Source organism: Leptosomus discolor, chromosome Z (assembly GCF_034619465.1).
Source record: "Leptosomus discolor isolate bLepDis1 chromosome Z, bLepDis1.hap2, whole genome shotgun sequence".
Lineage (NCBI taxonomy): Eukaryota > Metazoa > Chordata > Aves > Leptosomiformes > Leptosomidae > Leptosomus > Leptosomus discolor.
In genome coordinates this window covers 84,019,233-84,046,692 of record NC_141419.1, presented here as the reverse complement: position 1 = coordinate 84,046,692, position 27,460 = coordinate 84,019,233, and the positions used below count along the sequence as shown (strand labels likewise).

The window sequence follows — 27,460 nt, the reverse complement described above, 5'->3', positions numbered from 1 at the left end:
TACAACTAACTCCGAGAATACCAAGGTTAGGACATGGTACTATTGTTTGCGTGAATGGTTCTTCCTCGTGTGTTGCTTTAGAAACTGCCGGCTTGGGTAAGAGACTGAAAATGCCCATGAATGTGCTTTGCTAAGCTGCTCTTTAAAAAACCTGAAAGTGCGATCAACCAGTACTCGTGTACCAAATGTCAGAGTACGTGGAGGGGAACTTTTCCTCGCTAGCACTGTGTTGCTGGCTGGGCATCTCATTTTCCTGTGACCTGTGCACACATCCTATAGCCCGACCTTTTCCGTGGCTCCAAATGAAGTTGTGAAACTCCTCAGCAGCTCCCGATAGCCCTGTTTTCTGTATCTTTGCTGAGAAAGTGCTGGGGAAACTACTATAAGTGTTTACATCCGTTTATGTTTCAGAAGGTACAAGGACTACCCAACTGCCATGTGTTCTCCTCGCCTTACATGTGGGAAGGTCTCTCTGGCCCCAGGAGGTGGAGGAAGACTTTCTAAGAGTTGCTTGTTTTAAAGGGGAGGGCGGTTTAACACCTGCTCTTCCCTCCATGGGTTTTGACAACACGCTGGGTGTCCCACTGCTTTATAGCTCTCTGGTGTCTGAGTCATCATGGCTCTGCGCTGTGCACAAAGTACTGCTGATACTCAGAGTCTTGCTTCTGGAAGCCTCATTTCTCTGGGGGAGGAAAGCTTCCGAAAAGGGGGCTGGGAGACCCGATTTCAGGTGTGACTTGCTGCTGGCCTCTAACCTGGACACAGGAACCGTCTTGAGAGCCAGACCCTGGAGGGACTCTGCTCTCTGCTCCAGACTAATCCAGTTGTAACTGCAAGATAGAGACTAACCAGGGCTAAAAAAAACCCCAAAAGTCAGGGCACTGATGTAGGACTTACTTTCTTCTTCTATTAAAGCATCCTGCCCTTGCGCTTCTGTTCCCCAGGGCTATGCTGTGTGACATTCCTGGGAGCATTTGCACCAAATATGCAACCCAGATAACTGAGTGTCATTGCGATTACTGCACTGCTGCTTGGCCAAACCTTGGCTCCTCGGGTGGCTGTAGAAGCAGGCAGTAAAATTCACAGCTGGTCAGACAGCAGTGTTCCCTTACCCTTGGCATTTCTGACTACTGAGCAGGCTTTGACTAAGCTACTACAGGCATTACTGAGGAGACACAGAGATGGGCTGTGACAGCCCTAATTTTGGAGCGGGAGCGCTCGCACAGCATGTTGTCTGCTGAGTGTGTTTCAAGGTCAGTTGTGGCTTTGGCAGGTGGACTTTGTTTCATGGTTCAGATGCGATGCATGCAGCAGCAGAGCTTTTGCAGGGCTCCAGCTAATGATTCTGTAGTTCTTGATTCACGTACCAGCTTCACGTAACAGCACTGTTACCAGCTTCTGAAATCCCACTGCCTCTAACCAGACCCGCTTTTGATGTGGAAAATCAGTTCTGTCCATGCCAACCGTGAGCACTCCGCAGCTGTGCCACAGTGCAGAGACCAGACGTCGTTTGCGGCGGGCAAGCTGTTGGCCTCGCGCTGTTGGCAGCAGTGTGAAACCCATACGCTTACCAACATGCTAGGTGGGCCTTTGGTGCAAAGTTCCTGCTAAACCACTTGTTACCCAGGGCTTGAGCCTCCTCTTTCAGGAGCTCTGGATTTCCCAAGCAAAGGTGACAAGCCTTCCTTCTTCTGAAAGCGACAGCACTTCTTGTCCTGCCTTGGCTTCTGTTTACTTACGGCCTGTTTACCTTAGCATACTTAACAGGCAGTGGCTCCTCTTCCCTGGCTTCTGTTTGCAAACACTTCTCCGGATAGCTTTTGAGCATTTCTGTTCAGACCTGTGCCTGGCTTCTTTCTTCTTTCCCTCTCATTTTCTTGGCAACAGAATTGCCTTCAACATGTGAGAATCTGCTGTGAATACTGTGGACAGGACTGCCTGCTGCTTGGTGAGATGCTTAAAGGTTGCTCAACTATTATTCTTAAGAATGTGGCTTACTGGTATTACAGAAATACGAAAGCTTGCGGTGCCAAGTAGTCATCTCTCATTTACTGGGAATTCTCTCCATCGTTATCTAAAGTACACACAAATCACAAACATCAAACCAAAGCTATCCCCTACCCACCCACACTCTGCAGCACCAAGCATGGCGAAACACTGGGTGTTTCCATAGCTGTTCTTGTGGATCTGTAAGCAAAGAAGTTCTAAACTGGAAGAGGTGTTTGCAGGGACATATCAGTGCCAGGAGAGACTAAATAGAGCTGAAGCTGGGCTCGCATTGTTTGGATACACTTCGACTTCAGCACCAAGATTTCATCCAGCTTGGTCACGAAATTCTGAAAATCCTGGTGAGGAAAGCAAAAGGAGAATTTAGGGAACAACAGCAGCAGCAGGTTGGAGAAAATCAGCGTATTTCAGGTGCTGCAGCAGTACATAAAAGCATGTTTTCCATTCTGCAGTGTAGTAGGTTAAATCAGCATTTCCTCACTAAAGTCTTGACCCTCACAGACAAAGGTCAATGCCTCTAAATACGGTACTTTTGTCTGTTGGTGAAATTACAGCTAATGCAAGTGCTGAAAAATAAAAATGTATAAAGCACCTGTTATCACCCGTCTACACCAGTTGGCTTCTCAAAGATTTGGTATAGGGACTGGTCACCTGATGTGCAGTTTTATAGTGTGCTGAGCTCTGTTCCTGACACCTCTTGTGCTGGATCTTGCAGTCGTGAAAATAAATGGTGAGTTGGGCCACTCACTGATCAGACATAATAGCCTGTTCTTGGGAGAGGGAAGGGGTTATTTCACGTCAGGTCACAGGGCCAGTCCAACTCCTGGCTACACGTCTGCTAGATCTGATGTGACAGACAGCAGCCGTGTGTATAGGCTCGGCCGAGGGGAGCGCTGCCTTCCATAGCAACCCGCCACACGGATAAAAAGTGATACGGAACTGTGATTAAAACTCAAATGGAGGCACTTATTTTTAAGTAGGGCTCGTATTAATGAGGCAGCACTCACACTTGCTCTGCTCCCCAGCTCAGAGCAGTTTGGTGCCTCTGTTGATGGGTCAGTATCTAAGCAGCTGGGAGGTGTCAGCATCCTCAGGGCTAGGGACTTCAGCTGCCACTGCGTGAAAATCTGTCATTCAAAAGCTTATTTGGCGGGACTCCAGCTATCTCGTGGACTGATCTTTGTCTTGCAGGGACATCAGGACTGTAATGAAGACCAGCCCAGCTGCCGCGGCATATTTTTCTTACGCATTTTAAATACTGCTTAGTTCAGTATGTGGCTGGTCTTGGCAGGAGTCTCTCCTGCAGCCAAAGTTTCGTGGCTGGAGAAGTTGCAACCATCCGAAAGTGCAAGGAGAGAAACTGATACGGGAAGTCCAGCCTGAGTGCATTGCCCAAAGAAAGGTCATGCTGTGAAATAACGCTACTGGATATAGGTTATTCACACACTGCTGGGAGGCCTGGCAAGCTTGTCATAGTTCTGCTAGCCAGAAATGATTGCTTGCTCTGCAAGGGGCAAGTAAATGGTGGGGGGAGGGCTGGTGTCCAATGACCAGCAGACTGAGGAAGAACAGAAAAGGTTTTAAAAACATTACCAAAAAAAAAAAAAAAAGATTGTTTTGTATCACTGCATTCTCTGCCACAAAGCTCATACAGTTTATGGCTCTTGTGCTGCTTTGTGAACTTCTATCTGGTAACACATCACATGCAGCTGGAAATCACAGCAAGTAAACCACATGGTGGCTCCATTCTGAAATCCCTGAGGCAAGAGTCCCTGTAGCTGTGCTTCAGATCTGAACTGTGATAGGAACTGAAATGGTTTGAAAACCTAATGCAGTAATGGAGCTTGGCTTTATTGATGAAGGAACTGGGAAGGCAGGAGGTTTTTACTGGGAAACGTTAATACTCTCCGTGAGAGACAAGACTTCTCACGCAGCTATGACATGCATTTAGCTGGATGCAGGAGAAAGAGAGAACTGGGAGTGCCTGGCTAGCAGTGGGGCCATGCAGGTGCCAGTCTTTAGGTCTAGCCTTCGCTGCTGTCCTGTGAGACAAGGATAAGCCAGGAAACACTTGAGTGGCAAAAGTCAAGAGCCTGTGAGGGCACAAGTCACAGTAGCTGGAGCACTGGCGTGAGTGGGGCCAGGGGTGGGCACACCTGCAGTGTGGTGGGCAAGGGACACCCAGAAGGAAGAGGCAGTGTTGCGCTACACCACCAACTGCAACATCGCAGTGTCATGCTTTAGAGCTGTGCTGTTTTCTGTGGTATTGACTTACTTGCCTCAGCTTGTAAGGAGAAAAACGTCACATGGAAAGACACCCTGTTTGGTACAGTCTGGTACCCATAATGCAAGGTAAGAGAAAGCTGTTTTATCAGAGACAAGCGGTTCAGAGTTGGCCCATCAGTCTCCTTCTCACCCAAGGACCCGGCAGCGTGGAGACTGGCAAAGACACAACAGGTACTGAAAATGAGCGGCCTTTTCTAGGACTCGGAGAGGTATCAGAGACCGAGAGGAAGAAGTGATGCGGATTGTCACTAATTCAGGTTAATAATCTCTAAGGTTAATTTATGCAGGTTCAATGGGCACTGAAATCATCATCTGAAACACTTACCGTTGCTGATATCTGACTTATCAAGCACTCTTCCTTGAGGCACAAGGATGCCATTTCATCCAGCTGCTGCCGATGGGCCTGAATTACAGCCTGCCTGATGAACATAAAACATACCACGGGTTACACAGCCTGCGGCGCTACCGGTAGTTACTGTTGGCCTCAGTTGACCTTGAAGAAGGAGGAATACCCCAGAGGAAGCCTTGCTGTCCTGTGACCCTGGCATTCAGAAAGTGCACCCCGGTGCTCCTTGAAGTGCAGTGGACTGCACGGGTTTGGAGTTAAAGATGACCTTGATGACTGAGGGTTGCTCAGAGAGGAGTGACCACAGCCTCTTGTTAGCACAGGGGCACATATAACTTTTTATTGTAGGGAAATCTAGGAGCAAAGAAATTAATTGGCAAAACGGCTTGCAACCATGAGGCTGTAAGTCATTTTGGTGAAAAACAGGCAGAGTGGGAAAACAGTGCTGCTGTTCATTCCTCTGAGCAAGTTTCTCTGACCAGCAATGTATTTTCAGTCACGTGTACGCAGCCCAGTCTGTAGGTGCTGACAATGGCAGCTCAGTATATTTTGGAAGTTTTACGTGTACATTTTTGGTGACTGCCTAGCTGCTCTAGCTGTTTTTCTTTCCATAGGGATGGAACAGCTATCACCTGATTCTTGATGGGAGGTTTTGGTATATTTTAGGTACTTTACAGCTTAAGGGAAGCCAATTAGTTACTCAGAACTGCAGTTTGTATTATAATATTCCTCTAGCATTATCCTAGGAAGCTCTAATAGAATAATTGGCTTCCTGTGAGATTTTAAAATATCACTAAATAACAAGCAATCATATATTTATAAGATAATGACTGTAAATTATCATTAATCTTATTAAATAATTATTTCATAGATTGATTTCCAATAGTTTTTAAAAGTACATGTAAGTATGATATAAAAAGGCAAAGATCTACAAATACGTCATGAAGCTTAGAACTTCTAGACAAACTTCAGTGATGAGCAAGACTTACTGTGCCTTTTCTAGGACTTCGCTCTGCCATTTTCCCATCTCTGATGTAGCACTTGGAGAGCTGTTGCTGGGCATGCCTGAGGGACTCTTTGCATTTGCTAATGGCTTATTATCTTTGGTTGCAAATCCTGAATCTGCAGCGAAAGTCTCTTGTGTAAAAATACTCTGCATTAACTTGTTTTTTAGCACCGCTATTTCCTCATTGCTGAATGTAGACTTGGCTGAGTCTTCAGAATGGCTGAAGTCCTCATTCCTCAGTCCTGACTTGGGCTGCGACAACAGTCTGCTTTCTTGAGAGGAGGACTGGACTGTGTAATCTGTATGTCTCACGCTGGGAAAGCACGATGCACCTGAAAAATAACTCTTTCCAGGTATATCAGCATTTGTTTCCTGAGCCATAGGCTCAACACTGGGTCCTTGATTTGAGTTAGATTTTCCTGAATTACCTGTATTATCTTTAACGTCAGCATCACACTGTCTGCCCCCTGAGTATTCTTTGCACGTGGACTTACTGAGAAACAAACCACCCTCTTTCTCTCCCCTGGAACCCGCCGATTCAGCTGCGGATGTTTCCGTCAGGTCACATCCAACAAATAAACTGGGAACGACTCCTTGCTTAGATGAACCCGAGCCCGGAAGGCAGCAGCACGCCTTCACATCACAGCAGGTGGGTGAAAGCCGCTTGTGCCCTGTTTGTGGGGAACGCAGCAGGGCACAGTGTCTTCCGCCACGACACATTTGCTCCCCCAGTTCCAGCATGCTGTCCGTCAGAGCTCTGCTCCTCGTACACTGCCAGCCCTCTTCCTCAATCCTGTTCTGGGAGCCAGGGGCGTTCCTGTCTGACGTCTGCTTCATACAGGGGGACTTCTCTTGGTTAGAAGGCACTTTCTCTGTATCAGTTGTTCCCTTGTAGTCAAGAAGGGGTAACATGAGAGGCGCCATTAGCTCAGAAGTGAATTCTGAGGAACAACTGGAAGATCCACAATGGTTAAATCCGGTTTTTTGAGCTTTCCATTTTACCTCTCCTGCACAGGCAGCCTGCCTATCCAAAGTGGATTCTTCCTTCTCTTCGTGCTGGAGGTCCATCTCTTTGCAGTCTGGAGTTCCCAGTTTCAGTATAGGAGAAACATAGAAGTTTGAAGCATCCTTTTCGGGAGTTAAGGTGGCTTCACTGGAGGAAATGAGACATCTGTGTTTGGGTTTGTACAGTTTGTGATCAGCTAGGAAATCTTTGCCATTTTTCCAGTTACAAGCAGGATCTTCCTGCAGGCAGTAAGGTTTTTCTGCAGTATTGCTTGGAGAGGACTCAATAGTTAAGTTATAGCTCCAGTCTGATGGAGTTTTGCTGCAGCCTGCATTTTTAATGGATTCCTCAGTCTTTGGGCTGCCCTCACTACAGTCCCAGCTGTCATCTAGTTCATGTTCTTGCATGGGTATTGCGTATTTAAAAAATAAATCCTGTCGCTTTTGACATTTTTGTTCTTCTTCAGTTCCTTGTTCTCTTTGATGAAGGAAGAATGAATGCTGGCTGCATTTGTTGGTGTTTCTTCTTTTCATGCTCTTTTGACTACAGACAGGTGAGAAAGAATCTTCACTGAAATCACTGTCATCCAGGTCTTCCAGCAGCATCGCCTCTTTACTCTGTGCTTCTGTGGGAGAAGGGCTCAGCTCCTGCTTCGCTTGAATCTCCTGAGGCTTGTATTGTGTTAAAAACCTCTCAAGAGGTTGATAGTTAAATTTTTGCTGTAGAATAGGTGGCTGCTGAAACTGCTGGTGATAAAGACGTAAATGTTCTTCCCTTTCCTTCTGAAATGGAGGCAGGTTTGTCCAGGTTTCAACACATTGCTTAGTGAAGGTGTTTCCCCATTCCTGTCTGCTGTCGGAAGGCAGATTTCCATCTCTAAAGGAAAAATCATCTCTAGAAACAAGCTGTTTCTGAACAGGTTGCACTGTCTGGACTTTCAGGCACTGGACAGGTGGTCTGTCTTGCAGATGCTTGTCTCTCTGGCTGCTCTCTTTTGTTTCTGCTGTGGCAGTGTTTTTGATGGTGAAATCCTTCTCAGTGGGGTTCTTTTCAGAGTGGGTGGAGAAATCATCAGTTTTCTTCTTCAGGGGATGTGCTGTCCGTAGGACTCCCTTAACTGGGTTGCTGTGGTGGAACCACGGTGAGCTGGGATTTCCTTTGTAGGCATGTCCTTTGTTGATTCCCCTGGGTGCAGAGGTAAAAGGGACAGGCTGGAGTGGCTGGAGTGCTGCAGGACATGCCTTTGTTTTTGTAGCATTTGAGGGATGCTGGAGGCCTAGCTTCACTTTCTTTGGGGAGCTCTTTTCCCCAGGTGGCAAAGAGGGAGAGCTTTGGACACGTTTTGGAGATACGTTTCCAGCTGTGCGACGCCTGTTTGTGACAGGGGTAGAACATTTAATCCCTTTCTTCAGCTCTTTGACCCTGTAAATGAGGTTGGCTTTAGAAGATGTCATGCGTTCAGATAAGTAACAGTGTCTTCAGAACAAACCAATGCTTTCACATATTAAGGCTAAACACTGAATTCAGTGTCATGATTTCTGTTTTAACTGTCAGTGATCCACACAGGCATCAAAACCCCTCTGCCAAAATGCCTGAACTTCTGGAAAGACCTTTCCTGTAGCAGTACTGTGAAGTGCCTCCTTGAGCAGTGCACAGCAGCTCAGATGAGTGAAGGTGGCCTCTGCTTCAGTGGAAGGGAGTTGCATTTCCACACTTGATAATGCAGCATGGCACAGTGCCAGCCCAAGACAAGCTGGTACTCTCCACAGCACATCGCAGAGTGCCACAAGACACAAACTAGGGCTTTTGGAGTAGTTGCAGTGGGGCTAATTACCTCAGGTGATATGTGTACAGGGCTACAGTGCTCCTGATCAGACTCATCCGCGCGACTGTGAAGAGCTGCCTGACTCGTATCGCCCTGTCCCTGCAACTGTTTCCTTTACGTCTCTTCCCCTTAAGCATCTCTTGTCCTCCTAACCCCAGCATTGCACAGCCTGTAATTCACCTCCCCTTGCGTAGGAGGGAGGGTGAAGGACTTGCACACATTCTAGGCAGAACTACAGTACAAACTAAAGCAAAACTTTTGATTGCTGAGGTTAATAATCCTGCAGTTACGCTGTGCAGGGGGAACAGTGATATTTTCATCACTAAAAGCTGTCATCAGAAAGGATTTACAAGACCCAGAGAATTTTAAAACCACATATAGTAGTTGGAACAGGTAAGGATTTTATTTGCATTGTGAAAATCGCATTTCTTGCCTAAATTAACATTTCCAATGCAGACAAAATAAAATGTAACCACAAACATCATACATTACTTTTTTCTTTATGTTTTCCACCCTGGCAAGATGGAGTTTCATCACCTACCTGTCAGCATATCGTAAAGTGTTCAGGGTATGCTCTGTAGCTACGTGGCTAGGTGATACATTGGCTATCATACATGTCTTGGAATTGCCAATGAAAGAATCCTTTAGCACCTAGGTTTGGAGGGCAAAAAATAAGATTCTTAGCAATTCATGGACCTTGCATTTCCTGTAAATTAGCAATGTGTACAGAGGCAGTTTAACATGATTCAGGTGATGCACAATTAGTCTCTCTTTTTTTTTTTTTTTAATGTAATCCTCTTGTCTCAATTTGTCTTGCAATACTTGATTTACAATTTAAAATGAACATGAGTGTTAATCAGGGCTCTGAACAAGCCCTTGCACCAGGTGCCACAAGGGTGCCCATATGGTTCGAGGAATACAGCATATGTTACAACTGGAGTGAAGAAACGTTGATGAGAACTCCCAGGACTGCTACTGCGCAGAAGATGGAAGATTGGTTGCAGGCTGGGTGGAGGTGAATGGTAACGTTATCTGAATGAGTCTGGCAGGCAGTGTTTGGGGTTTTTGGTTGGTTTTAGTTTTTGGTTTATTTGTTTTTTACCATGCCAGTCCCCAGGACTGACTGGGGGAGCTGGCAATTGGCCTTAATTCTGTGATTACCTTTAAAATTAATGTTTGCAAAAGTTACGCATTTCTCTTTTCTTCAAGAGTTTAATAGCAGTTATTACGCCCTTTAAAAAAATATTTATTTATTTATTTAATCTTCATCAGGGAAACCTCTACTGTTGCCTTTCTGCTCATTTTACCTGAGTTAATTTGCTTTGCCGGAAAGGAGTATGTGCATGTTCCTGATCCAACGCCCGAATGCATTCCTTTAGCTACCAAAAGGAAAAAAAAAACAAACATAGGGGGGAAAACATATCAATCACACACTGCCAAGGAACTGAATTGCATCAAACCTAACCTACAAATGTACTATTTCCCTCGAGCACCTTTGACTCCTACTGTGTCATGTCCCTCGCAAGGGGAGTTCGCTGCTGCCACAGCCACGAACAGCCAGCTTCAGCTGCTTCAGTTAGCAGCAGCAGTTCAGCTGCACTCACAGAGGGGAAGCTGGAGCACAGAGCACAGCTGCCCCTGCCAGATGGCTCTGTGGGCTATACAAAAACCCAGAAGCCGGGTAAATATACAAGTTTAGCACACACAGAGCTCCACACTACTGTGGACCTGCCTCTGCCTGCACCACAGCTAACTAGTTTGAAGCCAGATTTGGTGTATCCCAGACTATGGGCAGGTGTACCCCAAGAAGAGAGCTTCTTGAGCTCTTTCTTGTACAAATTTCTTTCTTCTGAAAGAAGCTTTTCACCTTCCAAAAATACCCCAACACTTAGGACAAAAGCAGTGCAAATTTCTTATGCCATTCTGGCAATATTTTCATACCTTAGTCAGAGATAGCATGAGCTAATAAGCGCATATTCCTCCCCACACTGACTATAATCTGCAGTCTAGGTGTCCCATGTATGTGTGGGTACACTGGGCTGTGTTAGAAGGCAGCTGATCTCAAGCCATTTCCTCTTCACACCAGTGCAACGCACCAAACCCAGCCAAACAGGAGATCCTGGACCAGCACCAAACAAATAGCTGTAAGGGGAGCGGGGTTCACGTCCAGGTTCAAGCCCACGCTCAGAAGGTAGCATACACGCAGCCTGTCTGTCTAAACGAACGAATGAAACAACAGACTACCCAGGCAGTGGAGATACAGCTACAGAGCTCCTGTTAAAACTAACAACATGAGCAACTACACCCGTGCCTTTCACAGAACTCGTTACTTCTTCTTATTGTTAATAACCATCAATGGAGGTAGCCTGTAGTCTTGAAGAAACAGCCCTTGATTTATTACCAGCCTTGGAAAAAGATGCCATGTTCGAACTCAAAGGTGTGCCCTTATCTGCCATGTGTCCACTGGAATAAGCACAATAGCATCACACTCCATATCAAGCCTGGATGCTCTCTAAATTTGGCAGAAATGGACTGTATAGCCATGAGACAAGTCATTCGGAGCAAATATCAAAGGAAAAATAAACAGATTACAGTATCATCATGGCGATACTAGCACGAAGCAGCTTTTCTGCATTTAGAGCCTTACTACATTCTACATACACCCACTTAAAATTACACTTCTTTCTCACTTTTACTACATTTTATTAAAAATCACACCTGTTAGAAGAAAGAGATCAAACTATTCTAATTTTTTATTCTGCTTCTCATAATTGCAATGTGTGAATATCTTCTACTTGAAGTCAACATGAGCACTCAAACCAGCAGCAAACTTCAAAATTCATGTGTTTTAAGGCCTGAAGAGAGCAGTGTGATCCCTGAGGGCACAGCTAGGTTTTACAGGCTGCAGGTCACGCAGACTTACCCAAAGATGCCTTTTACAGTTAATTCAGCCACTACTTGTAGACTTCCTAGGTATTTACTCGGCTTCACACAATACCGAAAATACACACACTCTGATTTTAAAGTTGCTTTTAAAAGAGTTTTGTGAGCTTACAGGAAGCCTCATTTCTGAGGAATCCTTTCCCTTCAGGTCCTGCCCATGCCACTCTGTTATTCACCAGCAAGTGCTCGAGAAACACATTCACTTTACAGGCCATCTCCCAGTAAGAGTGCTAACATTCCACAGCAGGAAAGCCTCTGTGCAAAAGAACGTGCTAGGTTCTCAGAACAGAGGAAGCCACCTCCCATTTACCGCACACCAAGAGGCACATAACCTCTGCACTGTTAACTCATACTGCCTGCCTGTCACCCTCAGCCTCACTTAGAGAAGCCCTCAGTCATATGTGAGCTTTGTTCATTTGAATTAAAGGCGATGCAAAGCCTTCCGCACAATTTATACTTAGAGGCACTTCTGCTTTATCTTAGATGCCATTTCTCTGCTCCTTGTCCTTCTTTATGTAACTGTGTACACTTACAAAAGACAGTTTGCAGTAAGAGTGCAGTTCTTCCTGTTCCTTCCTCCCCACACATAAATTCCTAGTTTCTATGCTCTTGAGTATTTAAGTCCTTTACTCCTGATTTGAAAGAGAAGTCTGAGTTCAAGTGGTGAAAATAATCAGCAGGAACAGATACGCTTTTATGAAAAAAATCTGGCAATCCCAAACCAATATTCTCTGGAAGTAAAAGGGACAAAACTTTCTACATAAAATATGGGACACTTACTATACTATACCTAACGTCCTCTGTGCTGTGTTTACCTGGCTGGCTGTAAGAATCAATTAAAAAGACACTTATTTTCGTCACAAAATCTTTTCCCTCTTAAATTGTCTTTCAGGCATGAGTCAAATTAAGCTGGACACACTTAGTACTTCGGTTATTTTTTCCCCTCCATGGAATACATACATATATTATTCTGTGATTCATTTTTATCCTAAAACACATGCTAATAATTAAATACAAGACCTTCCCCAGACATGCTAGTAGCTTACTGCTAAAAGACTTTGGTTTATTTCTGCTCCTTCCATTTTCGTTTGTCGATCTGAGTCTCTGGCATCAGCTGCCCTTTCACTGCCAGCCAAGTCAATGAATGATATCCTAGAAAAAACAAAGTTGCATTTATCTTAGGGGCTTTTTTTTTTTCCCCCTCCTTTTTCCTTTTTCTTTTTTAAATCAGAGGGCTGCAACACATGACATAAGAAGAATTATTAGAAACAACTACTTTTGAACAAAGAGAAATACGCACTGGAAATATCTGAGGCACCAAAATAAGCATAGCAGCAGGAAAAGTGTCAGAGCATCCTGGCACTAGCACAGTCATAATAGAAAGTGTAATTGTGTGTGATGAGAATGCTCCACAGTTTAATGGATAAGCTGTTTAAAGTGCAACACATTAATCTCTCCAGATAACCACTGTGCTTGTAGCTTCCTAAGAACACAGTTAAAGAACTTGTAAATTTCTTGATTCTCCCTCCAGGTGACAAAACAGGCAACTCCCTGTGAAATGGGAATTCAGGGCAATATGAACAGAAATTTCCAGTGCAGTAAGTAATACACTGAGCTTTCAATGTTCCTTGTCCCTTCCTTCAACAAAACTCCATACTCCCTCTCATGTTCCCTAGCTCTGGGTGCCAGCTGCTGTGCTGACTGTTGCACTGTATCTTTGTCTTTACTCGTCTTTTTCTGGAACAGCCCTAGCTTCTCTTGCAGGCATATCTTAGGATCTTTTCCCCGCTCCAGCTCCACCTCGCTTTCAATAACAAAAATAATGGCACACGTGCCACACCTGCATAACCACGTACACTTCTATTTCTAAGCCTGCCTGTTCTGCCTTTCCCTTTCTCCACTATTTGTGGCTCTTCCATTCTGCCTTGTATTTAAAATAAGATCCTGGGAAGCAAGACTGCATGGTATTTGCTGGAAAGGTGTGTCATCATGGTTTTTTTGACACTCAGCAAGTAATACACCTTTTTCCTCAGTCCTATTTCTTGGGGTTGTTTAGTCTGGAGAAAAGATGACTGAGAAGAGGCACAATTACAGTCTTCAACTATGGAAAATGGCTGCTACAAGAGGAAGTAAACTGATCTTTTTGTCTGCTGCAGATACCATCAGAGTCACGCTCAAATTACCATGCAGGTTTAGGTGAGGTGCTATGATTCCTCTGAACAAAGGCAAACATCTCTAATGGAGTCATCTCCACAGGAGCTCGTCATCTCAGGCTCCCTTTGTAGTCAATTACAGGACACAGGTTCTTCCAGGGGCAAACCCATCTGACCTAACTTAGGTGACTCAGCAGAATGGCATGAATTGCATCCCAGAAATGACTGTTTCTTTTTACTGGCTTCAAAGGTGATGAGCTTACATGCCCATTGCAGACCTCTACCTTTAGTCAGATTAATGCCAGACATGAAAATCTTTTTAACACTGAATATGAAGGGATGGAATTGGTTGCCAAACACCTTCACTGGAAATTTTTACAAACAAGGTTGACAAAGTTCTCACAGATGTGGCTTAAGCGCTCTCCCTGGGAACAGAGAAAGGACTGTGAGACTTCTCAAAGTCCCTTTGAACCCTGTCTTCTGATTTAACTCACAGCTGACCACTAACTCTTTGTTTGCCTCCTGGGATGTCCCTGAGCTTGACTTCCTCATCAGCCCTGAGCTCTCCCACTTCCAGTCTTACCTTCCAAATGTCCTGTTGGCTGCGTCTTTGATTTGGATTTGGATGATAGCATGAGATCGAGAAGAGTCTGAGTTGACTCCAGTAGCTCCCGTGCTACGTTCTTTTCCCCCCTTCAAAATTACCTGCAAAATAACGGGGACAAAATCCAAGCAAATGGTAAATAAAACCATAGTCTCTCAGAAAGAGGTCTTGTTCTCGTAAGATGAGGAAACATTGGGAGGAATGGTTCATTACAGCTTTAAAATTTGGTGCGAGGCAGATGTTAAGTTAGACTGCATCCCTTCCAATGATTCTTTCAGAACTTTGTATATGAACTTGCAGTGACACTGCGGAGCTTAGAGAGCATACTGCAGGTAAGAAGTTGTTGCATCGCACATTCACTCTGATTTGCAAAATATCCAAACTATAAAATTAAAAACAAAAGTATGGCAGCAATGAAAGAAAATAAGACTGCAGGCATAACCTAAGAGACTCATGAGATGGACTAATTATTGTGCTTTTTTAGAGTTTCACTTTTTCATGTAAGAGATGGGTACTGTTATCCAGAAAGTTACACAAAAAATACGTGACAAAACCTTCTCCATTTCCGTAACTAATAGAAATTATGCCAGAGTGAGGAACAAAGTCAAAAGATCAGTTACACTCAATACAACAATAAAATAAGAAAACAAGGAAGAAAAGCAAGGCAGAAGGACAAAGACTCCTTCAAGATACAAATCTGGATAATTCTCTTTTGAAAACTTTTAAGGACTATCACAGAAAGTCTAGCAGCAACTGCAGCAAGGCATTCATAAAACAGTGATTAATGTTGTATCTGGTTGTAAGAACACATTAAAATGTTATCTAGCAAAATCCATACGTTGTTGGTCATGCCTTTCAGTGCCCAGTTCTCAACCAGAAACCAAACCAACTGCTGCAGCTCCCGAGCATTACATTAGCACTAAATGCAGGTAATTTCTGAGCAAACGCCAACATCAGTGAGTGATGAATAACTAGGGACTTATTCAAGACTCTTCCCATATAGCTGTTGCTGACTATTCAGAAGCTCCGAGTCAAGCCAGTGGCATGTCTGTGTTCAAAAGGGCCTGTGGACAATATAAAATTATTTTCTCGCCTAGATACCTGTAAGAATAAAGTCATTTAATAGCTCTTCTGTCTGTGGAATGTGATAATACAGAGGAATGTGTTAATCAACGATATAGCAGATTTACACTGTAATTTGCAGAATCATCACCAGCATGTCCCAAAGCTTGGAGTTAATGGGAAGATGAAGAATAAAATTAAATGGAATATAAGTGGGCAACACCATGCCAATTTTAATGAGTCAATTACACTATCAGGCACTTGTAATTTACAATTTGTTACTGAGAAAGGAATTAAACTATGCAAAAGCAGGCTAAATAGAAAGCAGATTTAACCAGCTTGCTTGCTGCAGGACAATGCAGGAAATTTGCCAGTGCCCTTTCACGGCTTGGCCAGGCAGGGAAGGAAAACTGAAGCTTTGCCTGTGCTGAATGTCAGCTACTGTTTAAAGATCCAACTTTACTTGGCTGTTACCACCCGTCATTATCTAAGCAACATTTAATCCTAAATCAGATCAATGCCTCAATCTAAAGTATTTTCTGATTTCTAGTTCTATTAATTTTCAAATGTATATCTTTTGTCCCACATCCACATACCTTTAATATAGAAAATTTAAGTTCACAGAAGCCAAAGAAACCACACTGGGAAAAAATACTTATCCAGCTTTCTGAGTTCCTTGCTGAGACACTGTTTCATTTCTGGAATAGTGATAGCAGTCTATTTCTTGGCAAAGATCTTTCCATAAGGAGTGGCAGCAGAAGCGACAGCTGTAAATCAACAGCTTGTGTGTCGCTAGCACGAGTCACAGTGACCCAAGAAGCTTAGTGAATAAAGGCGTTTTTAATAGTGCTCCTCAGTGCTCTGCTGGGGTTGACAACTGCAGAACCTTAAACAGGAACATACACATGTACTATATAACAAATAACAATCCCTGTAAATGACATACCTCACAAATCAGCAAATCAAATTGTAGGAGACAAAAAATAATCACATAGAGGTTACCTCCAACAGCAGGTCTACAGAGTCCACCTGAATCTCCCGCAGTCCAACTATTTGAACAATGTGCTTGCTGTCTTCTCTTGCAAAAAGTCTGGAAATGAAACAGTGCAAAAAGGCGGTTTCTGAAATCTCAAATAGCAGCAATGAAAACACATGTCAGTGCTATGACACTGAAAAAGCAATCAAGGCTACCGACTGGGGAGGGACACCACTGTCATTCATTTACTTTCAGAGCTAAAGAGTTGTTTCATTTATAACATATCACCAACATTTCACTGTTAAAGAGACATTAGCAATGCATCTCTGCTAGTTCAGGAATATAATAAAGCAGGGAAGTAAATAATTATGTTTACATTTTAGAGTTCCTGCCTCTCTTTAAACTGCATCTCAGGCTTCTCTAGGAAGTTCAAACTGAAAGTTACGCTCTGTTCAAGTTCTCAAGATTTTTGCACAGAATTTTAAAGCAGCTCCCATAGCCATAGAGGCAGATTTCAGAGCACCTCTGCTATGAATCACACAGAAGCATTACGGTCTGTAGGAAGAATACAGACATGATGCAGGCAGGAGGAGGTTTAATCTCCTCCTTCGATGACATGTAAGATAGCTAATGGACATGCAGAGAATATAAGGGTACACTTTCTTCCTTAGTAGATCAGCTCCTTACATAGCAGATTATACTACCTGCTCCTTAAAGACTGTTTTGGAGAAAGGGAACACACATGCACAGAAATAGATACTTCCTTTGTGAACAGGTGCTCACTTCCCCAGGTAGAAAGCCTCCCTCTTGGGCCCTCCAGTGTGCTCTACGGATGGTGCTCTCAGGGCTGCTAAATGCCTCCAGCTGACCGGTAATGTTCCTTCAAGATCACTCCAAAAAGATTTCACTGCTGAGATCTTAACTGACTTTTATTTTACTTAGAGATTTCAGACCACAGTGATTTTTTTATATCAAGTATGTATTGAGTTGTCCTGATTTCCGCTCTGGATGGAGCTCCGGTAGGAGTATACATGCATCTGAACAAGCCTGGGGCTGAGGTGCTGCTGCTGAGGGTGGTGGCAGCATCACCTGCAGAGGCTTGCTCCGGTTGAGTCACTGGGCTGCCAGGTAAAGGCGCTCAGGGGGGAGGTGAGCAGACTCTGCAGTGTCAAGTGTGACAAGTGGGAGACCAACAAGATCTTCAGAGACTAGAGTGGCAAGAGCCAAAGCCCCACTGGCACAGCAGGAGGGAAAGCCAGAGGTCATGTTTGAGCAGGGAAAGACAGGGACCCCACAATGGTTGGCCTAAGAACTTCTGGCCACAGGAAGGTTCTTTCTTTACCTATGGATGTTCAGCTATTATATTATTACAGTGTAAGCATAACAGCATGAGCTCATATCTCAAGCACAGGTCCTTTTCCACTCCAGATGGAGCTCCTGTAGGAGTATACATGCATCTGAATGAGTTACTTCCCCGCCAAAAAAACAGAAAAATCAGGAGCCCCTACCAATGCCACAGTATTTAGTGTCAGATTCTGCCTTCCTCTCTAAGTAGCTCCTAGGAACAACCCTAATTAAATATATAACATTTACTGTAAACAGTAATATGTTAAATGTAATTGCATGAAACAGTAACAGATTTATGAACGGTAACCAACTGATTCATATATAGGTTTATGGTATATTTTTATTTAAATACCTCTTCCTTCCATTTAGCAGGTCATAAAGCTGTCCACAGTAGATCTCATAAAAACTGATAAAAACAAGGAGATCTTTCCTTGACTGTGATGCTTCCAGGTGTCTAAAGATGTCCTTGGCAGCCAAGGCGTAGAGTCCTGGGTTCCGGTGAGTGCCTATCATAGTGTAAGTCTTGCCAGCACCAGTCTGCCCATATGCAAAGCAGGTTGCGTTGCCTCTGTGAAGATAACTCATATTTTTAGTGTCATATCTGATTTATTCATAGCTGTTAAAAAAGATTCTGCAATGTTGATATCTATCTATAGTGGCCTCTTAGCAATGAGTTTTGGTTTGCTATCCTATCTGGGAAACTGCAAAACACTTATGGTAATGCCCAAGCATGTCTTGTGGAGATCTGGAGTGTCACAGAGTGCTGGCTCTCTTCCTTTCTTCCAGATACCAAAAATGCATTTAAGGAAGCTAAAAAGTCATTATTATTCTTCCAGCTGTTTAGATGCTGCAGAAGTGTTGCAGGATTATGAATGGGAATCCTACTGATTATGAATCACAGACAGAAATGAGTGTGACATGAGATGCAAAACAGCCACAAGTCAGGTTCTGTATTAACACATGTTGTACTTGATGAAAATTACCACCCCAGCACTGTAATTTACTGAGCAAGGTCACTTTGTCTGAGGCTGCAGTCCTGCACGCAGCCAAGTCAATCTGAAGAGTTGCTGTTGCCTAGGGGAAGGTCTTGCTCTTCCTTTCCTCTGCTCCCAGCTGTGTGACCTATCCCACTGACCCACCCCTGCCTGTGCTGGCTGTGATATTTGACTTTACTGCACTGAAACAGCAGAAAGCTTTCCACTTTTTTTGCAAGCCAATTTTCTGCTGTTTCAGTGAATTAAAGTTCCTCACAGAGGATCACAAAATATGCCCAAACTGGCTTCACATAACCTATGGGAATGTGCCTATTGGGGGGTAAGGAAGAGGATCATCCCCTTTCAGTGGCAGAGAGCTGTTTGGTTCACTCAGTCCAGCTAGTGAAACGACAGTCTTGGCTTACTCCAGGTTGCTCCAGCTTTGTCATTGTATCACCTTAAGACTGTAATGGCAATGCACATAAAATGCCAAGGAGGTCTCAGGATATGGCTCCACTGCCCTTCAAGCCCATCTAAGTTGAGGTTACTGCGTGTGTACTTCTCCTTCCCCATCCTTGCTCTTACACAAGCACTGAACCTAGAAGTACGATGTGAATAGATTCAGGGAACTGAATCAGACAAAAAAGAAATACTACAGAACAAGTTATTTATTCCCCTCCCTACTTCAAAATAATACTTTTCAGCTGGCTCACTACCTTGGCAGAGAAATGGGTAAAAATGTAGAGCTGTAGTAAGCACAGTGAACAGTTTCTTGCCAGCGTGGACTGCAGAATTAGCTCACCATGGTGTCAGATTAGACCAATGCCAGTGAAGGGGATGCAGCAGGAGGGACAGAAAAGTCAGGGAAGGCTGAGAGAAAACAGTGGCATCTCTTGTGCTTTTAGTGATTATTACACAGCAAGATCTGCATAAAAGATTCTCCTGTTTCACTGTCCTTTTCTCAAGAGCATGATACCCTCTGTCTCTCCCAATGATACTTGGAGATTTTCAGTAACAGAATGCTCCATTTTGTTAATTTTCAGCATGGATAAGTAATCCTTTACTTCGAAGACTCAAAAATGTAATTATATTCAAGCTTGTTACTGTGCATGAAAATAAGATCACTCAGGTAAAGCCATCATCAATTTCCCATTAATCAGGAAGTACATAATTATGATTAAACCTCTAAGCAAATATACATCAATAAAATAAAAATAAATCACTAGGTTATTAATAATTTCTATTGCCCTCTGAACTGTACAAATACATGCAAAAATATCTCACAGCAGCCTCATGAAAGAGGCAATATTATTCCTCTACAGATGAGTGTGCTATATGACCCAGAAGCCTTTGTTAGAGTGGAGATTAGACTTCAGAAACCCTGGCTGAAGGTCTAGGCTGGCCATAGTGTCCCTTTGTTGCACCTGGGGTCCAATTTTAACTTCCTCTGTGATTTAGATTTCTCACCAAATGTGAAGAAAGTTTTCCCTGATTTATTTAGTGAAAATTGCAAACAAAGACATTCTAAAAGGGAGGAAGTATGTAGCAAAGGTGAAATGAAGGTATTTTTCAAAATCAAAAAGTGTAAAGGAAAACTAAAGCAGTATATGAAACTGGAAAACAACATGACAAAAAGTAACAAATGTAAGCACTGATGCCCTACCCGTTAAAAATATGCTGAATGAGTGGATGAGCTGTCTTCATATACACATCCTGATTGGTACATGACTCCCCAAAGACTTCATCAAAATAAAAAACATGCTGAAAAATAAATATGATCTTTACATGAAAATGAATATGTTTCACTTCCCCTTCAGCCCCATTCAAAGATAAAGTAAAGTTAAGTAATGGAAGTCTTTCCAGTGACTTCAAATGGCTTTGAATCAGGTACAAAGTGATCTAGCACATTTACCATGCAGCATGACATATACAGGAACACATCATGACGACTAATCAAGAGACTAAGGGTAGGAAAAAAAAAATAAAGGGAAGCAAAGACACCTTAATTTCCCATCATTCCGAAGCAGAACATACCACAGCCGTCTGACAGGAAAAAAAGAAAGAAAAAAAAAGAAAAATGCTAATTAAAGAAAACCTATTCTTGAAATGAATCATCCTGCAGATGTACAGTAAGACTATAACTCTAAAAAGAACTTGGAATCAGCTCTTGACTCTCTCTAAATTAGTCCTCAGTTGTGATTAATTGTCTCTGTTCTGCAGACTTAAAAACTTTTTGTGCCGGAGAAGGCAGAAACTATTCCTAAGCAAAGCTGGATTGTATTATCTCAGAAGGGGTCAAGAAAACCCAAAACTTCCCACACTCCAGATCTGACCCAGGGTCTCTGGAAACAGAGTTCATTATGGGCTCCTTCTAGGCTGAGAAAAGCGTTTGCAGGGACAGCCTCAACCACCACGTTTTCAAAGAGCCCCCATGCTCGGGTGTCTAACATTGCACCCTCATAAATTCACTACAGTGCAAGTTAAGGAGGTAGACCTCTAGGACTGAGAATCATTTCAACGAGGCACAAAGAAGCCACACTAGTGCACAGGCAGATTAAGCCAGGGAGCCTCAGCCGCTGCCCTCAGCTCAGAGGGCAGGTGTGCTCTGCGATGGGCCTGCAGTTTGGGTCCCCGGGCGGTGCAGCTGGAATATGCCCTGCCACCTCCCCTTTGCTCTGTACCCTTTGCTGTCCTTGCTGCAGGAACCAGAGATGGGGGCAGGGAGAGCAGCCAGATTGGGAAGCAGGGAAGTTCTCCTGCGTCCTATAGAACAGACGCAGCCTTTGCCACCCCGTACTTTTGTTTGGACTCTATTGATTGATAGCAAGATTTCATTTGTCTGCACTGACATAACAAATTAGCAGTTATTTCAGCACTGAGACGCTAAGGTGATAAGCACCACATAAATGCCAAATATAGGTAGTCAGACAGAGGGTGCGGGGTGGAGCTGCTCCATGTGTCGCACCGTAAAAGGTGGTACTTGAACCGGGCCGGAGAGCGCTGCAAACTGGATTTTTACTGGATACTCCAAACAGTTGTTCCTAGGACCCAGACTGTAAAAATAACACCCAGTAGAGTGAGAATAGCTGGCTGCTGTCTAGAAATCAGTTCTGTTCCTGGTGCTGTCAGTCAAAAGTAAGAATTTGAACTATGACAGCACAAGGTATTTGGGATTAAGAAACAAAGACCGAAAGGGAACTTAATTTTCAAAAGCATTTGAGAACAAAGGAAGGGAGGGGTGAGGGTGTATGTGATTTACTGAAACAGACCTACAGTTCTGAAATAGTGAAAAGGGAACTCCTCACCGAAGTACCCTGGAAAGCTATCAGGAGACTGCACCAGGCAACTCTCCTGCAGCTACGGCATCTAGCAGAGGGTTTTGTTTTCCCACGGGCAAACCAAGCTGCACGAGACATGCTTTTGAGGCTTAAAATTCTGGGCTCGGGTTTTCTGCCACAGGCTGGCATAAGTCAGAAGCAATTCAAATACAGTTATGCTGAGCTCATAGAAGAGCCCACCACCTACTTCAGTGCAAGAAATGCAGACAGCCCTTTTCCGTTTCCCCTCACAGAAACTCCAAGCACCATTTGCTTTATCCCATCCATGCAACTGACTGGCCCATAAACACAACATTCAAGCGGAGCACGTTACCTGTAAAATATATTGGGTGAGATCAACTGCCTCTTTCTTCTCATGAAGAAGTAGGGTTTCTTTATCTTTCACTGTGATGATGTTAACCTCCCCGCGTCGCTCCTCTCTCAGGCCTAGAGGACGTTTTCGGACACACACTCTGATTTTTTCACTCTCTGTCCATGGAGTCTCTTTCTCAGAAGTACTGGATCTACAACAATAGTGTAGGTCTACATTTTAAAATCAAGTTACTACAGAATCTAGAATATGCATACATTTGTTAGCTTTATGAGATAAATGTTTCTGTCTTTAATGGCTTATCAAAAAAACCCCCAAAACACTTCTCATTGTTGTACAGTGAAGTTTCTGATGTTTTTTCCTAAACAGACTGATGCCTTTTGTGAACTTCTGTTAAAAGAATGGGTTGTGTTTATACAGTTACATTCCTGAACTTGTTGCTGGACTGGCATATTTTCAGTTGTCCACAAACATGTGATTGAAGCTGGCATAATGCAAATTAACAATGAAATTTAATCTTGCTGAAATTATTCACAGTCATGATTAGTCACTTAATAACACACAGATAAAAGTATGAACAGGTCTTGAAGGAGAGGGTATAATATTTAGTTGCTGTTCCTCTTATACTGACTTTCATTCTTCTATTATAGTCGGTCAAACAGGTTACAAGTAAATGACTTAAACTGTCTTGGGAAATAAGACAGTATCACCATGTTCCTATTCAGCTTGAAGAAAATTTGAAATATTGATCTCATCATTTTCTCCCCTTTGGTCTTTTTTTCATAAAAATTGATGTGATTTCAGACCACAGGCAAAGTTATGCTCTTGTGTTTTGTCAAGTCTACTTTAGTTCCCTTTCAGACACCTCAGAAACATGAGGTCATTTTATGTTTCATTGATTAACCTGCTGTGTAAAGCATTTTGTAATGCAGCATACAGAATATGTTTGAATTCAACCAAAACCTATTCATTCCACCTTTTGCTTTTTCAAGCTGTCTTCAGCCAAATGAGAAATAATTTTCAGCCTGGATTTGAATGTCAATTTGTGAGAAAAAAAAAATAGTTTTAATCAAGCCCTAACTTGACCAAAAGTGGTGGTTTTGCCATGCTGTCTAAATGCCCTTCCAAAATCTCTTAATGTAGCAACTGAAAACTGACATAAACCCGTTGTCTGATACATTAAAACCAAACCACAAGTTACTCAATATCTCATTACAGCTACAAGCTTGCAGTATCATTGCTGTTGTGCTGCATGATTCCACAGAAGCGAACGACAGGCAGATAGACATCTCAAGATGCAGTCCTAGAAGACCACACACAAGTAATCTTTACTTGTAACTGCAGTCCCTTTAATTTTAGTACAGCTTTCCAGTGTAGACCAGGATCAGGCCCTGCATTTAAATGGAAAATTCTTTCCCCTGAAGAGAAAGACAATGATACTTGAAATAAGATGGTTCATAAGCTAGTGTGAGCTTGTGGATATCACCAGGCACTAAACATTGTCCAACAAATGATCAGAAGCTCTGAAGTTTAATTCTCATGTCAGAGGCTGGATTTGTCGACCTACAGAAAGAGCCTGTTGTGTTGTAAGAGCTTGAAGGAGGAAGGACTGATTGCAAGATTTGGAGACAGGTAAAACTGAAGATTTGGAGGTTCTGTTTATGACAGAAAAGGCAATAAATTCTTTCTAGTACAGAGGCACATTTAGGTGAACTTATTTTGTATGGGAACAGAATGCATTTTAATTCTACATGCTGAACCTGAAACTCAGATTTTCTATTAACGTTTCATAAAAAAAAAATTGTATTTTTAAAGAAAATATGTTTTTTTATTACTAGAAAACAAAAATTTTGACACAGATCATTAGAAACCTAATTAGACAATAGGTCAGAAGAATCACTATGCCCTATAGAATAGAATCATAGAACAGTTTTGGTTGGAAGAGACCTTCAAGACCATCAGGTCCAACCTTTGTCCTGGCTCTACCAACACCACTAAATCATGTCCCTAAGTACAACATCTACCCATCTCTTAAACACCTCCAGGGATGGTGACTCCACTACCTCCCTGGGCAGCCTGTTCCAATGCCTGACAACCCTTTCAGTAAAGAAATTCTTCCTAATATCCAGCGTAAACCTCCCCTCGTGCAGCTTAAGGCCGTTCCCCCTTGTCCTATCGCTTGTTACTAGGGAGAAGAGACTGACCCCCACCTCACTGCAACCTCCTTTCAGGTAGTTATAGAGAATGATAAGGTCTCCCCTCAGCCTTCTCTTCTCCAGGCTGAACAGTCCCAGATCCCTCAGCTGCTCCTCACCAGACCTGTTCTCCAGACCCTTCACCACCTTCGTTGCCCTTCTCTGGACACGCTCCAGCACCTCAATGTCCTTCTTGCAGTGAGGGGCCCAAAACTGCACACAGCATTCGAGGGGCGGCCTCACCAGTGCCCAGTACAGGGGCACGATCACCTTCCTGCTCCTGCTGGCCACACCACTTCTGACACAGGCCAGGATGCTGTTGGCCTTCTTGGCCACCTGGGCACACTGCTGGCTCATGTCCAGCTGGCTGTCGACCAGCACCCCCAGGGCCTTTACCACCAGGCAGCTCTCCAGCCACTCCTCCCCAAGCCTGTGGCGCTGCAGGGGGTTGTGGTGACCCAAGTGCAGGACCTGGCACTTGGCCTTATTGAAACTCATGGAATTGGCCTTGGCCTAGCGATCTAGCCTATCTAGATCTCTCTGTAGAGCTTCCTGACCCTCGAGGAGGTCGACACTCCCACCCAGCTTGGTGTCATCTGCAAAGTTACTAAGGGTGCACTCCATCCCCTCATCCAAATCACTGATAAAGATGTTAGACAGGAGTGGCCCCAGTACTGAGCCCCGGGGACACCACTCATGACCAGCCACCAACTGGATTTAACTCCATTGACCACAACTCTCTGGACTCGGCCATCCAACCAGTTTTTCACCCAGCAAAGCGTATGCCCATCCAAGCCAAGAGCAGTCAGTTTCTCTAGGAGAAAGCTCTGGGAAACAGTGTCAAATGCCTTACTGAAGTTGAGGTAGATGACATCCACAGCCTTTCCCTCAACCAACAAGCGGGTCACCCTGTCATAGAAGGAGATCAGGTTGGTTAAGCCCTGTTTGCTACTGTCAAAATCAAGACAGTGGACAAGTGCAAAATATATTTAAACATATTAAAAAGAGCTCTTTATCTTTCTGCCATCTGAAATCATGCCAGTGTTTTCCAATGTTTCTCACAGATCAGACTAGATTAGCCTTCATACTGATCAAATCACAAGGTGACATGGGAATGGGTGGATTCAGTGAAGGAGTTAGGCACTTGCAAAACATGAATCACAAACCCAAGTGTCAGCAGACTGGCCCAAGTCTGGAATGTACAACATGTACTCTGTGGTCAAAACAGGAGAAACTCAGGCATGCCAGGAGGAGGACACAGAAAGCCCACATGATGAACCATAATGCTAGGCACAGAAGAATGTCCTTAGAAGAAAAGATAAGGAGAGAAAGTGAGAATAATGGAGATACATGGCGCTCTCGCAGGATTAAAGATCTTGAACTCCTCTAGCTGAGCCATTAGGTTATATTTTACCATTTTTCACTTGCCAGCACTATGGTTCCTGCCCTTTTAGTTGCACCTTGGCTCAACTTCTAGAGGAGACAGAGAATGCACTAAGATGCCAAAATACGGAATGATTTTTTTCGAGCAATGGGGAGTTTTAAACCTCTGTCTTGCATTTCACAGTTTAAGTGTTCTAACTACTGTGTCACCTTAGTCCTTCTGCATTGTGGCAACAGACTACGTGCATGCTCAATGGGAGTTGTAACTGACACCCTGACTCCATGGATCCTACTATACACCAGATCTTTCCCCATAGCCTTCCCAGACCAAGACCCAACACGGCTACCTCACTTCACCACATTTTAAAACAAAACTGCCACGACTGTACTGCAACAAGATAGATGCTTGTAGCATGTGTGCAGAGGGGTACGTGCTCTGCTGCTGAATCGGTAAAAAAGTATTTTGTACTTTAAATACACTGCCAGGGTAGATTTACAAGTTGTTCAAGATAACCATAGCCCCTCTGTTACCAAACACTGGGAAAAATATGAAAGTTACAGATCATGTGCTTGGGGAGCAGCTGCAAGGCATCCCTCTCACCACCACATCTATATGCCACCCCAGTTACATTCATTCTGTTTCTTTTTAAAGCTCCAGTTCAGAAATCTCTTTATAAACAAATATAGCCATCACAGCATGTATCCTTTTTACTGGGAAAAACCTGACAAACTTACCAACCAACAATGCCGTATTTTGGAAAAATAATGTTTTGCAAGATAGCCTGATGGAAAGGAAAAGAAAGATTAGCCAAAACAACAAGAAAACAAAGCCTGAACAACAATAAAGATTATTCTTAGACAACCTTGGTGACCAGCAGCTGGTGAAATTCAGCTGATTCCTTCTACCAGACTTGGAGAGTCGCACGTGCTTATTAATACAACTCTTCTCTATAAGGTTTTGCATTTCTCTGTGATGGTAGGATTGCTTATTTGGAGGTGACAAAGACAGATTCTTCTCCACCATGAAGAAAGAATTAATTATGACTAACCTGAAATACAGCAAAATAAAGGTCAGTGATTATTACCTGATACAGGAATGAGGTAGTCCATAATTGTACCCTGAAATATGAGTTATTGTTTGTACAATAGGAGCCTCAGAATCCCCCAGGAGAGGAGCAATATCATCAGAAACTCTTGGAGAGCTCAGGTCCTTTTTTGTGCTTATTCCAGGAGGATTTAGGTCTCTTCTAGTTAATCTGATCAGCTCCGAATCGTTTGGTTGAACGTGTCCCAACATTTCCCCTACAGTGTTCTTCTCTTCATTGGCATTGAAATCAGATGAACTACACGATTCAGATTCAAAGTCTTTAACTGCCCCATCATTGTCTTCAAAGAAGGACTCAAAACGCAGCTGTCTACGGGGACCTGATCTGGTCACCTGAGGCTGAATGAAAAGGCCACTTGGTTGAAAGACTTGCTTGCTTAAGTCTGCAATGTCTTCCTCTTGCATAATTTTGATTATTCTGATGAGCTGAAAGAGCCTTTTGCGATCATTCATGTCGTGGACCCCCAGTTTGGTATAATCTTTCATGGAAACTTTGGCAAGCTCATCAATCTTCTGAAGACCGAAGGCAGCAAAATGGGGATAGTATTTTTCAAGTTCTGCCTCACAAAGGCATTCATAAAGGCATGATGCCAT

At 43.5% G+C, this 27,460-nt stretch overlaps 1 protein-coding gene across 1 annotated transcript; it reads right to left on the bottom strand.

The window, feature by feature from the left end:
- Positions 1 to 2,204: 2,204 nt before the first annotated feature.
- On the bottom strand, positions 2,205 to 27,460 carry KIF24 (kinesin family member 24). Its single transcript, XM_086480157.1, has 12 exons — positions 26,847 to 27,460; positions 22,187 to 22,376; positions 20,199 to 20,296; positions 17,914 to 18,129; positions 16,241 to 16,328; positions 14,156 to 14,277; positions 12,466 to 12,571; positions 9,784 to 9,855; positions 9,018 to 9,127; positions 5,629 to 8,073; positions 4,619 to 4,712; positions 2,205 to 2,345 (listed from the first exon to the last, which is right to left on the bottom strand). The coding sequence occupies exons 1-12, from the start codon at positions 27,458 to 27,460 to the stop codon at positions 2,205 to 2,207; spliced, it is 4,296 nt and encodes a 1,431-aa protein (XP_086336283.1).